At 38.6% G+C, this 12,061-nt stretch overlaps 1 protein-coding gene across 3 annotated transcripts in view; it reads left to right on the forward strand.

Annotated features, from left to right (window-relative positions):
* Positions 1 to 12,061, forward strand: part of UEVLD (UEV and lactate/malate dehyrogenase domains) — a 40,080-nt gene that overhangs the window by 24,664 nt on the left and 3,355 nt on the right. For all 3 annotated transcript variants that reach the window (XM_019651372.1, XM_019651374.1, XM_019651373.1), the window contains 4 exons: positions 3,188 to 3,358; positions 4,334 to 4,507; positions 10,164 to 10,227; positions 11,685 to 11,808. In XM_019651372.1, coding sequence (XP_019506917.1) covers positions 3,188 to 3,358; positions 4,334 to 4,507; positions 10,164 to 10,227; positions 11,685 to 11,808 — 533 coding nt within the window. The remainder of the gene's footprint in view (positions 1 to 3,187; positions 3,359 to 4,333; positions 4,508 to 10,163; positions 10,228 to 11,684; positions 11,809 to 12,061) is intronic.

Genomic DNA, 12,061 nt, shown 5'->3' on the forward strand with positions numbered 1-12,061 from the left:
AAAGCAGGGGGTGGGAGAAAGCAAAGGCGGGAGGGAATCTCTGGGATTGGATAAAAGTAAATTGGAGAAACAGGTACTTTCTTCACATAGGTGGGTACAGGGATAGTTAATAGTTCACTTTTTATAGCACATAAAGGTGGTAATCAGGGGAACAAGAATAATACTGAGGGATTCTGTAGTTTCCTGCTCTGGTCCAGAAAAAAGGATCACTGACATTCCAAGGGTATGTTATCTTAGATGCAAAAAGACTATAGACAGGCTCACTTAAGGTAAAGATTGACCTTTGTCAAGGAAACCACAGGCTAGATGTGACTTCCATCCAGGCCCACCTTAGTTAGGAACTTTTATGTTCACACCATCGTATGTGGTTATTTTCAGGCTCCTGAGCTTGTCAGGTTTAACGTGTGGCCCCTTTCCCATCCACAATATTTTTTATCTTTTTTTCTCCTTAAAGAAATCCCTTTAACATTTCTTGTAATATGGTTTAGTGTTGCTGAACTCCTTTAGTTTTTCCTTGTCTGGGAAAAAAATACATTAGTTTTTTTGTTTTTTGTTTTTTTGGGTTTTTTTTAGCTGAGCCATCCTGCCACCTGTTGGCAGCTCAGCAGCAACTCAACTAGGGCCATGAATTGAACCGGTGACCCTGTTGCTCAGAGCTCTCACTCTTGAGTGTGCTCTTAACCAACTGAGCCACTCGGCCGGCCCTATATTGTTAAAATAAGTTTTAATAAGAACAAAAAGTGTTTTTATGTCATTAATAAACAAAAATTTAAATGTTAAAAAAGTAATTTTTAATTAAAAATTTTTATATATATTTTATAATGTACGTAATAAATTAGTACAGGCATATGCCTACATGTAGGTAAATACTATATTTGGGGACGTGCACTTAAAAAAATATTTTATTACCAGGGATGCATGATCAAAAAAATTGGAAGACCATTGAATTAGAAAATGTCTACTCTAACCTTCCAAAACCAGGTGATCGCGAAAGTCAGTTTATAACATGTTGTAGTTGTTTGGCTTTTCTTTGCCTTTCCTTACTTCAGTCCCCTGTATTCCTTGACCATATTTTCCAAATAAAATGTTGAGACATAATTTTTCACAAGCCTAAATGTACCAAGAACAACAGTGGGTCAGAAAAGGTGAAGTTATACCTCTGTGTTGTAAAAGTTGGGTGTAATAGTTACAGCAAGCCTCTGGATCCCTGTAGGATAGAATGAATTCATTTTCTGTCTTCAGAAAAGAGTGCAGTCGTTACTTTAATGATCCTTTGATAGGCTTCGAATAGAGGATCCCAGGGGGAGCTGGTTATTCCCTTGTGTCTGTCATTTCCATGTACTGAAGTTCTTAAGGGACCTCTTAACTCTTGCAAATGACATTAGGGGACTGTTTAGTACAGGGACCCTAGAGGTTGTGAGGCCATTTAGGACCTGAGGAAATTGTTTCTTCCTATGTGTCTCATTAACCATCAATAATCATTGTTTCAGATAATTGAAAGAATAGAATCCGTGGAGTAGACATACAGGGCATGGGGCTTTTCACAGAGGAGGGAATGTTGACTGAGTGCCCACTATCACGGGGCACGTTTCAGGCTCCCCTTGTTAATTTTGGCCGTGCATTCCTGATAACAAGTTACTATTACATGAAGTAATTATAAATATAATGTTAACTAACACCTCATAAATATATTCTAGGATATGGTGAAGTGCATTAGTAATTTGGGGAAATTAAGCTCACTTGGAAATTTTAGTGATGCCCCATCAGGACAGGCATTGATGATTGCAGCTGACTGGTCATCCAAGGGTTGTGCTTTGCTCCATTGGATGTTTTTTAAGTAGCTACTAAAACATTTGGGGGAGGGATATACATATGTACATATGAACATGCAAATAGCCTATATATGCATACATAAACAGTTATGCTTGTATATGCATAGACTAAATCTGGAGAAATACCGAGGAATTGTTAAGAGTAGTTGTTTCAGGAGTCAGGCTAGGGAAACCAGTTCTCTACTTGTTTTATGCACTTAATATTGGGTCGTTGGAAAAGTCATGACATATTTTTGCATAGAAAATATAGAAAAACTACATCATGACTTTTCCGACAACCCAATATTTTTATCCTTCCTTTTAAAAAAATTGTGCTAAAATGCATATAACATAAAACTTACCATTGGAGACTTTTTTTTGCTCCGAAATTTTATAATAATGATACACACTGAACATCCTTAAAAGTAGTCCAATTGGGTAAATAAGTGATTTCAGTAGCTTTGTGGCTCCCTAACAAATTCATTAATAGCAACAACAAAACTTGCTTGTGACCTTCAAAAGAACAGATGCCAAGGTCTTTGAAGCACTCCGTCTTCAGAAATCTTTCATATGGTCTCGATTCGTAAGAGCACAGAGCTGGGCAGGATTGATCATTCCAGTGACCATCACTAACTGAAACAGCAGGAAAAGTCACATAGGCATGGAGCTATTCCCCCATGATGCTCCCTGTTGCACATCTCCACAGCCCTTCCCCTTCTCCTCTTGTTACCCGGAAGGTTTCAGGGGGAGTCAGTCACTTTTGATGATCATGGCGACTCTGAGACACTCTCCCACAGTGGTCTTTGTAGCTGAATGGCACCAAGGCAAAATTCAGTTTATGTTTCTTATTCCTATGATATTTGAAATTTCTGTGTGTTTCCTAAGAGTCCATGTCAAGAGATGCGGCTTTTTGTTGTTGTTGTTGTTGTCTTTTCACTCTGGAAAAGTAGAAGTCATGCAGGCCACCCTAGAAATCATTGAGTCTGACTGCTGCCCCGCAGGGCCCCATTTGAGGCTCAGGTTGAATGAAGACACTGAGGGCAGATATTTCTAAAGAGCAGAGAGCGAGAGAGAGTGCTGTGAATTGTGAATTACGTAGAAACGTTAATTCCTTGTCTGTGGGTTCTGGATCCTGTAATTTACTTGGCTAATCTGTATTGTTCTCTTTCCCTGCCTTGGGATTCACTGGGGCTCTTAGTCCTCTTTCTGGTGGCAAACTTCAGCACTTTGTATACTTCCTGTGGAGATAGAACTGATCTGAGGGCAAGTGCGCCTAAAAGCTCTCTACTTGGAGAAAAGAAACACCTCATTGTCATGAACACAAACTTGATTAAAACCTGTATCTGGAGCTCAGACTGTTTCTTTTTATTCATTAGATTTGTCTGCCTCTGCTCATTCCAAGGTGGTCATCTTCACAGCTAACTCTCTGGGTAGTGCCCAGTCCTACCTTGACGTGGTGCAGAGAAATGTGGATCTGTTCAGAGCCCTTGTCCCAGCTCTGGGACATCATAGTCCACACAGCGTCATGCTTGTTGCATCGCAACCAGGTAAAAGGTTTTATTTTACATGAATTTGACGGTCCAGTGCATCAGTAGAATTGTCATTACTGATAAAAGTCATAAAATTAGATTATAAAGGGACAGCTAGAGGATTCAGTTAAATTGCTCATAACGAGCAATACAGTATTTCCATATCCTTTCAATCAGTTCTTTCTTATGAACTGGCATCAACTAGAAGTTTACAAATTATGATTTTTTTATGGAATATTATTATGTTCCGGGTTGTTAGCCATGCTTTCCTCAGTAAGAAAATCATTATTAAACACCCAAGAGAAAAATGCAGTTGCTTATGTGAAAGATCTTTTGTTAATTCTGAAGTGTCATAAAATGTTTAGTGAGTATGCCAGAGTGCAATTTTAACATTTTGTATTTGAAATTGTTTTACTTAAAAAAGAAATATTTTCAAAGAGTTGGATGTGGTGCTGGACTCAAATTAGTGAACAGATTTTTTTAAATGTTCCCAATATAGGAGTGTGGAATGCATTTCACTGTTTTCCTATAGTAATTGGTTGAGAGACACTGGTCTCTTTAATTCCTGACATCCTTTTGGCATGTAAGAAAAAGTAGTTGTGATTTTGTTCACAATGCTATACTGCCTAGTGGTGGTATATGAGTTTTAAGATAGAAATTCAGCTTAAGATAGACATAGAAGAGAACTTGATTAATGAAAAAAAATTATCTTCCGGTTTTCCTCCTCCTTGTTTAATGATTCTAGAAAATTTATCTGTTTTCCACTCTTAACAATTTATAGTTAACAACAAAGTTATGTTAAATCATGCTGAAACCTGGTTTGTGTTTTTAACATACATTAAAAATATATTATGCTTTATAGTGCTTTTAGGACCTAAGAACAGTATGTACAAGTTCTCATATACTTATTAAAATAATAAATATTTGTTTATGAACTAGGCTAGGAGTATATATTTTTTAAATCTACATTTTCACCTTGTGTGCAATATTTAGTGGAAATCATGACCTACGTGACATGGAAACTGAGTACATTTCCTGCAAATCGAGTGATTGGAATTGGATGCAATCTGGATTCACAGAGATTGCAGTATATTATTACAAATGTTTTGAAGGTACCGACTTCAGGAAAAGAAGTATGGGTTATTGGTGAGCAGGGAGAAGACAAAGGTAAGAAACACATTTTTATGAGTTATACCGATAAATCACCAAGGGTCATGATATTCAGATATATCTGGGGACTCAAGAATTGTGGAGCTTAGTTGGTTTTTGTTCTACATTTGAATGCCTTCTGTGTAACATGACCTACTTATGTTGTGAATAAACTCCTCAAAACATGTTATTCTAATTATATTTACTTTTCTGTAGGTTTGAGATTATGCAAGACCCCTTAGTCAGATTTTATATGTTCTTAAAACTATTTTCTCAGAATTCAAAGCTTCCTAGATGTTTTGATGCCAAATACTAACAGTTGTTATGTCTGGCTTGGAGGTAACTTTTAAAAATTTGTACTTTTCTGTGTTTTCTAATTTTGTCATATGTGGTATTTTTAAGAAAATTATTTTAATAAAATACAGCAAATATTTAAAATCCATATAAATCTGCACTGGCTACCTAGAATATTCAAAATCAATGCTAGAAAGGCTATAGAATAAACTTTTATAAAACCTGGCAGTGTGATCCAAGCAGAAATACTTTTCAGGCTCACAATGCTGCCTAACACTAAACACTAATCAGTAGGACCCTAGAAACTAGTAGCAAACAAGAACTTGCAGCAGATGTATTAGAGTAATGAATGTCTAGGGTTTCAAACAAACCCAAGACCCTGAATTTTACTTACTACTCCATTTGAGTTCTGGTCTATGTTGATCTTTTGTTTATCTGATTGTTGCAAATCTCCCAGTTAGCTTGTTGTTTACCCTTTAGTCTACCCTGTAAATGATGCCAGATTAATAATGATACTAGCCAAAACTTACATAGTGCCTACTATATCCTTTCATATATTAATTCACTATTCTTAAATCATATATCTCTTTTCAAAAACTTTCACTGGTTTCTCCTGACCAAAAACTTTTCCTGGCTTCCTCTGACCAAACCATTAAATTCCTTTGCTTGGCGTTGAAGAAGTCCCAAAATGTAGCCCTGCTCTTCCTCCCCGATTATAGTTATGGAGGTCGTCATGTTATTAGAGAGCTGGGAGGGACCCAACGCATCATCAGTTATATTTTGTGTTTGGGAGCCAGCAATGGATGCCGGAATGGTAAGTGACCTCCCCAAGAGCCGACAGCTTTCCGGGTCAAGGAAGGACTAAAGCCCGGTCTTGTGCCTTCCAGCACCACCCCACAGCTTTGCTTCAGCCACAGGGACTTTTGCCCACTGCATGTACCTCCCCCATAATCCCTTCTCCCTCTCTCTCTGCATATTCCAACCTCAAGCCTCAAAGTCTTGGTCGAGCCCTCTTTACTTACATTATGAAGCTTTTCCTGATCACATCACTCCACAGTGATTTCTTCATTCCTCTGAGCTAAAAGCTATTGCTAGCTTATGATGATTAACCATATATTGTCTCATGACATTTATTCTTTTGTTAAACTGCTGTTTATTCTGATCCAATTTCAACATTGTGTGTGCACCTTCTCCTTATTGAAAGTGTAAATTATTAAGCTATTCTTTTAGTTGAAAAAGTCATTCACATTGCAAAAAAATTAAATAGTACACAAAAATATGCAGTGAAAAATAAGTCACCTTTCTATGCCAGACACCCAGTCCTTCTCTAGAAGCAGTTACCAGTTTCTTGTGTAACCTTCCAGAAATGTCCTGTGCATAGACAAATAAGTGTATGAAATCATCCATCATTTTCCAAGTTATCCTTTTACTTTGAAATGACTTGGAAATGATTGCATAATAACATATATACATAATAACATAATATAGATCTCATTCATTCTTTTTAACTACCGGATATACCAAAATTTATTTAACCAGTCCCTCTAATAAGTTAAAATTTTTGAATGAATAAGAACATTTCAGGGGCCGGCCGAGTGGCGCGATGGTTAAGAGCTGGCTCGGGACGCCAGAGGGCCCCGGTTTGGATCCCACATATGAGGGCCAGTGACACTGCCCTCTACAGCTAAGATGCTGAACAACAGCTCAACCTGGAGCTGGGCTGCCATGAGTCGCCGGCGACGGCGTGGGCTGCAGCCCCTGTGGCAGTGGGTTGCCATGGGCTACCGTGTGTAGCCAGCGGCCAGCGTGAGCGGCCAGCAGCTGCAGTGAGCGGCCGTCCAGAAGCCGGCGACTGATCTGCCTCACCCGGGAAGAGCGCAATGATGGTGCCAACTTAGGCCAGTGAAGCAATGTCCTCCACAACTAGACTGAAGAACAAAAGGACAGTTCCTCTTCCCCCAATTCCCCAGCGCTGTTCCCATACCCCAATTCCCCAATAAAAATCTTAAAAAAAAAAAAAAAGAACATTTCACAGGATGGTTGCATTAATATAACAAATTGTAAAGAGAAAATAAAGGATGATGTGAGAATAAATAAACCTAAGGAACTGTGCTGATTACTGTTAGAGATCTAGAGAAGTACAAAAACCTGACCCTGTCTTTAGGAAGTTTAGAGTCTAATACAGGAAATGACTATAATCGGCAGTATTGACTTGCTATGAGAGAGGTCCGAGAGAAGTAGGATAAAAACACAAGGAAGGGATAATGGAAGTTCTGTCCTAAGCTCTCAACTAGGAACTAGAAATAAAAGACATGCAGGTGCATGTTAGTTGAGATCACTTAAGTATAATATTATGTAATATTGACACATAAAATGTATATGTATGTTTGAAAGCATAGTGTAAACATTCATTAATCCACACTCAATTAAGAAAATTACCAATACCACTGAAGCCACCTATGTACTTCCCAGCCCATCTCCCTGCCTCCGGTCTAGATACCACTATCAGATCACTCTTTATCTTGTCTTGTACTTCCTTGCAGAGATAGTTATATCCATGGATAGGTATCCTTACCTTGTCCGGAAGCCCAAAATGGATTAGAGGCTCCCTCTGCTGGTTTCATGTGTAGACACCAACTGGTTATATTTTTTGCGTCAGTGACACCACCATAGTAATAGCAATTGTAGTTATTTTATATTGAGTGGCTACTATATGTATTAAATGCTTTGCATAGCTCATTTAAAAACACCCTGAGAAGGAGGTGGTGGTTTTCCAAATGAATAGATGAGGAATCTTAAGACTCAGTGATGCTAACTGATTTGTCTGAGTTACACATCTAGTAAGAGCAACACTGAGATTTGCACCCTGATCAACTCCAAAGCTGTGCTTTTTCTTGCCGTGACTTAATTAGATAATTTATCTAAAGCATTTAGTACAGTGTCTGGCACAGAGTAAACACTCAGTAAATGGTTGTCATTATTACAGTAATCGCAAGATGGTGAGGAATAGAAAATGGGCAAAAGAACATGTAAAACTATGCTTTGAAGTAAAACAACATTAAAATTTGGAAACAGTTATAAGAATAGCAGGTGTGTAAGTAAAATTGTTCTCAAGGATTTCAGAGACAAATGGCAGCTACAGCCTGGGGAAGGAATCATATGCCATACAAGACCCTTTAGGACCTGTTTCCTGCTTCCCTCCCCCCCGCCAGCTTCATCTGCCATTCTGCCAGGCAGTCTATGCTAGTCAGATGGTCAGCTTACAATTTCCTGAATGGTTCATGCACTCTTATGCCTCCTTGACTTTACACCTGATGTTTCCTTTCCCTGAACATTCATTCACTTGGCTAACTCCTGCTTACAGCCTGTGTGCCACCTCTTCCAGGAAGCCTTCCCTAATTTCTCCAGGTTAAGTAAGTGAATGCCTTTATTATAAACATCATCACACTGTGTTATAATTGCTTATTTACCTGCCTGTTCACCCCATTAGACTGCAGCTCCTTGAATTTGGAATGTGTTTTGAAATGAATGATCCTAACACCATCTTGTGACCAAAGGTCATTCATATTATGCCCCACCAAATTAGGGAATCAGCAGAACATGTGCTGTGGAGCTGCAGTGATATTGAAATCGTGTGTAAACTGTAGGTAACTCCTTCAAGTGATCTTTTAGAAATCCAACTGGACCTCAGAACAGAGGGTTAGCTCATGTGCTTTGGGCATCAGGCTTACCAAAGGGGTAGGTGTTATATGTAATGGACAGCTGTCCCGTGGTCATTTTTCATTAAAATTTTGGGGGCCAGGTTACTGTTCTTGAAGAGTGGAACCAGAAAGATTAGGATCAATATTAAATACAATATTTGAAAGGGCTCCATAAACTAGGATGGATATACATTTAGGAAGTTTAAAGGGCTGGGCAGGAAAAAAATGAAATAATTAAGTCCATCTAAACTTAACTGCAAATTCTAATAACTTTGTCAGAAGCAAATTTGAACATAGAGAAGCTTTCTCCCTCTCTCTAAACACTCTTTTCTCATGGCTCTTATAAGTCCAGATTCAGAGAAGGAAGATAAAAAATGTGATCATGTGTATAATAAATAATGGCAGTTATACTCATAATTAATTTCAAGATTTTTTTTGGTGTCCTTTGTCTGTTTTTATACCTACTTTGCCCCTTTTATTCATCTTTCCAAGGTCTGTAAATGCTATATTTCATTTAGGAGACATTTCCTTGCAATTTTCTGTTTATTGTGAATATACTGATAAAGTACCAAAATTGTTATAGAAAATAATTCATGTATAATCCATCTATCCAAGTAAAACATTTTTTTAAATCCCTTAACTTGTCCACATGGATTTAAGTTTTTCATAAAATAGTTCTTTGTATTGCTGTTATTTTACTTAACATAAAACTTTTGTTTTTCAACTTAATTGTTAGGTTTCCTCTGTTATGAAATATAATTATGGATTGTGTATGAGATCAGTTCTGTATTATCTCCTGTGCATTCTTTTCCATGGTAAAGTATGTGTGCGAGGACCCAAAGCAAGATCACATGGTCCTTGCCCCCCTGGAAGCTTATAATCCATTTGAGGATGGGAGATAGATATGGTGTCCTTTGTTGCTGACTCATCACTAAATTTAGGCCTAATTTTGAATGCATTTAAGAAGACTTGTATGTTAAACATAAGGTAGTCTTATGTACCTGAATGTATTTTTGTTTTGCTTACCCAAGTAAAGATTTGTATCAAAGAATGTCTTCACACGGATGAGAAACAGATGAGTAGTTTCAAAACGTTACTTTCAATTCAGCATTAAGGTGTGGGATACATATCCAGTTCATGTGCACAGCTTTGAATTTTGAATTGTTTTTATCAGTGGTGTAGTGAGAGGAAATGATGATCACCAAAGATGATCTTAGAAAACCGGACCCGGCCTCTCTAACAGCTGTGGAAATCTAGCCCAGAATCGGTGGCCTGGTTATTCCTCACCTGGTGAAAGAAATGTATCTGTGTGGTTCCCAACAGAACAGATGCCAAGTGTTTGCAGCACTTGAGAACCTATGATTCACAGCCTGCTAAGGAAAGAAAGCTTTCTACTTGGGCAGTAACATGCCCCTGGCAGAACTGTTGTTGATGAGAGTAAACAGGTGGGAAGCTACAAACAGACTCTGGGGGCTGCAGCTCAAAGTCTTTCTTACCCCAGGCAATCGGTACAGCACATTTAGTGTCATCAGTGTAAAAATATAACTATTGCTAGAAGGGGGGGAAATGTATATTTAATGTTTCATACAGGTACCCTTGACTGCAGATGATCATTTATCACATCTTAATCCTAAGAGAGTGATTGTCAAAATATAATTAATTTTTCATTTACCTTTTAGTGACCAAATGGGGTGGCCAGGAAGAAGTAATGAGTCATAACTCTCAGGAGCAGCTGTCCAGCAGGTAACACTGACGTAGATTTGCATTTATCCAACTAACAATCATGTCCTTCCTAGCTAACGTAACAGCTATCTACACAGCATGTACTTACCAGGTTCCTGCAGTCAAAACTAGCTAGTATGGACAATTCCAGAAGTACAAGGGAAGTACAAGTTTTCTGTTCTTTGATTTCTTATCTGAAAGTAGATCGAAGAGTGCTTCGCAAATTTTATTTCAGATACACAGTTGACACTTAAAGGGTAGAACACATCCCTGATTTGCAAACAGTGATTTACAGCTCCTACATCTACACATCTGAGGATGTGTATTGAGAATTTTCTTAAATGTAGAAGAGAATTTGTCCATACCACATAAAAATTAATATGTATTTATAAATCACACATAAATATGTTTAGAAATTAGTCTAATATGAATGGATAAGCCATGTTATAATTTCAGGCAAAAACGAAGTATAATGCACAGATCTATTTAACCAGTCCTCTTTTGCTTAATTGTTTCCAAACTTATATGTGTATCTTTGTACACGTGAGCATATTGCTTATAGGACTAATTCCTAGAAGAAGAATTTCGAGATCAGATGTTGCGAAATCTTTCTCCTAAAAGATTGCATCTCAGGAACAGTTATGGGAATACCTGTTTCTCTGTAGCTTCTTCAAAAGTAGTGATCAGTCTTTTTTTTTTTTTTAAAGATTTTTATTGGGGAATTGCGGGGAGGAGAACAGCGCTGGGGAATTGGGGGAAGGGGAACAGACAGGTTGCTGTCGTTTTGTTCTTCAATCTAGTTGTGGAGGACGTTGCTTCACTGGCCCAAGCTGGCACCATCATTGCGCTCTTCTCTGGTAAGGCAGATCAGTCGCCGGCTTCTGGACGGCCGCTCACTGCGGCTGCTGGCCGCTCACGCTGGCTGCTGGCTACTTGCGGTAGCCCATGGCAACCCACTGCCACAGGGACTGCAGCCTACGCCGTCGCCGGCGACTCATGGCAGCCCAGCTCCAGATTGAGCTGTTGTTCAGCATCTTAGCTGTGGAGGGCAGTGTCACTGGCCCTCCTATGTGGGATCCGAACCGGGGCCCTCTGGCATCCCAAGCGAGTTCTTAACCATCGCGCCACTCGGCCGGCCCGTGATCAGTCTTTTTAATATTTGCCAATTTTGATCGGCCAAACTGGTGTATTTACTGTTTTAATTCATATTTAGTTAAATATTAGTGGTGGTGAGCATCTTCTTATGTCGTTAGGCCATTTGTATTATCTCTCTGTGAACTGCCTGTCTGACATTTTAAGAAAAGCTGAATCATTAGATTATCTGTAGGCTTTTCTAACAATTGCTGTATAACTCTTATTTCTGTGTCATAAAAATATGTAATTAAACATTAAACAGAAGGTAAAACTAAATGCTTATTTTGTGCATTTTCTGAGATTTTTTTGTTTGTTTTGTTTTTGTTTTTGTTTTGGTAACCCAGAGCCATGGAACTATTAAAGTTAAAAGGTCAAAGATCCTGGTCTGTTGGACTATCAGTAGCTGACCTGGTCGACAGTCTTGTAAATGATAAAAAGAAAGTGCATTCTGTATCAATTTTAGCAAAGGTAATTGCTATTCTCATTCTCTCATCATATTCTTTTTTTTTTTTTAAAGATTTTATTGGGGAATTGGGGGAGGGGAACAGACAAGTTGCTGTCCTTTTGTTCTTCAGTCTAGTCATGTTGGACGTTGCTTCACTGGCCCATGTTGGTATTATCATTGCGCTCTTCCTGGGTGAGGCAGATTGGTTGCCCGCCACTAGACGGTCGCTCACGGTGTTGTAAAGCAAAGCTCACAAGTCAGGCAGACAACAATATC

Source organism: Hipposideros armiger, unplaced genomic scaffold (genome assembly GCF_001890085.2).
Source record: "Hipposideros armiger isolate ML-2016 unplaced genomic scaffold, ASM189008v1 scaffold_159, whole genome shotgun sequence".
Classification (NCBI taxonomy): domain Eukaryota; kingdom Metazoa; phylum Chordata; class Mammalia; order Chiroptera; family Hipposideridae; genus Hipposideros; species Hipposideros armiger.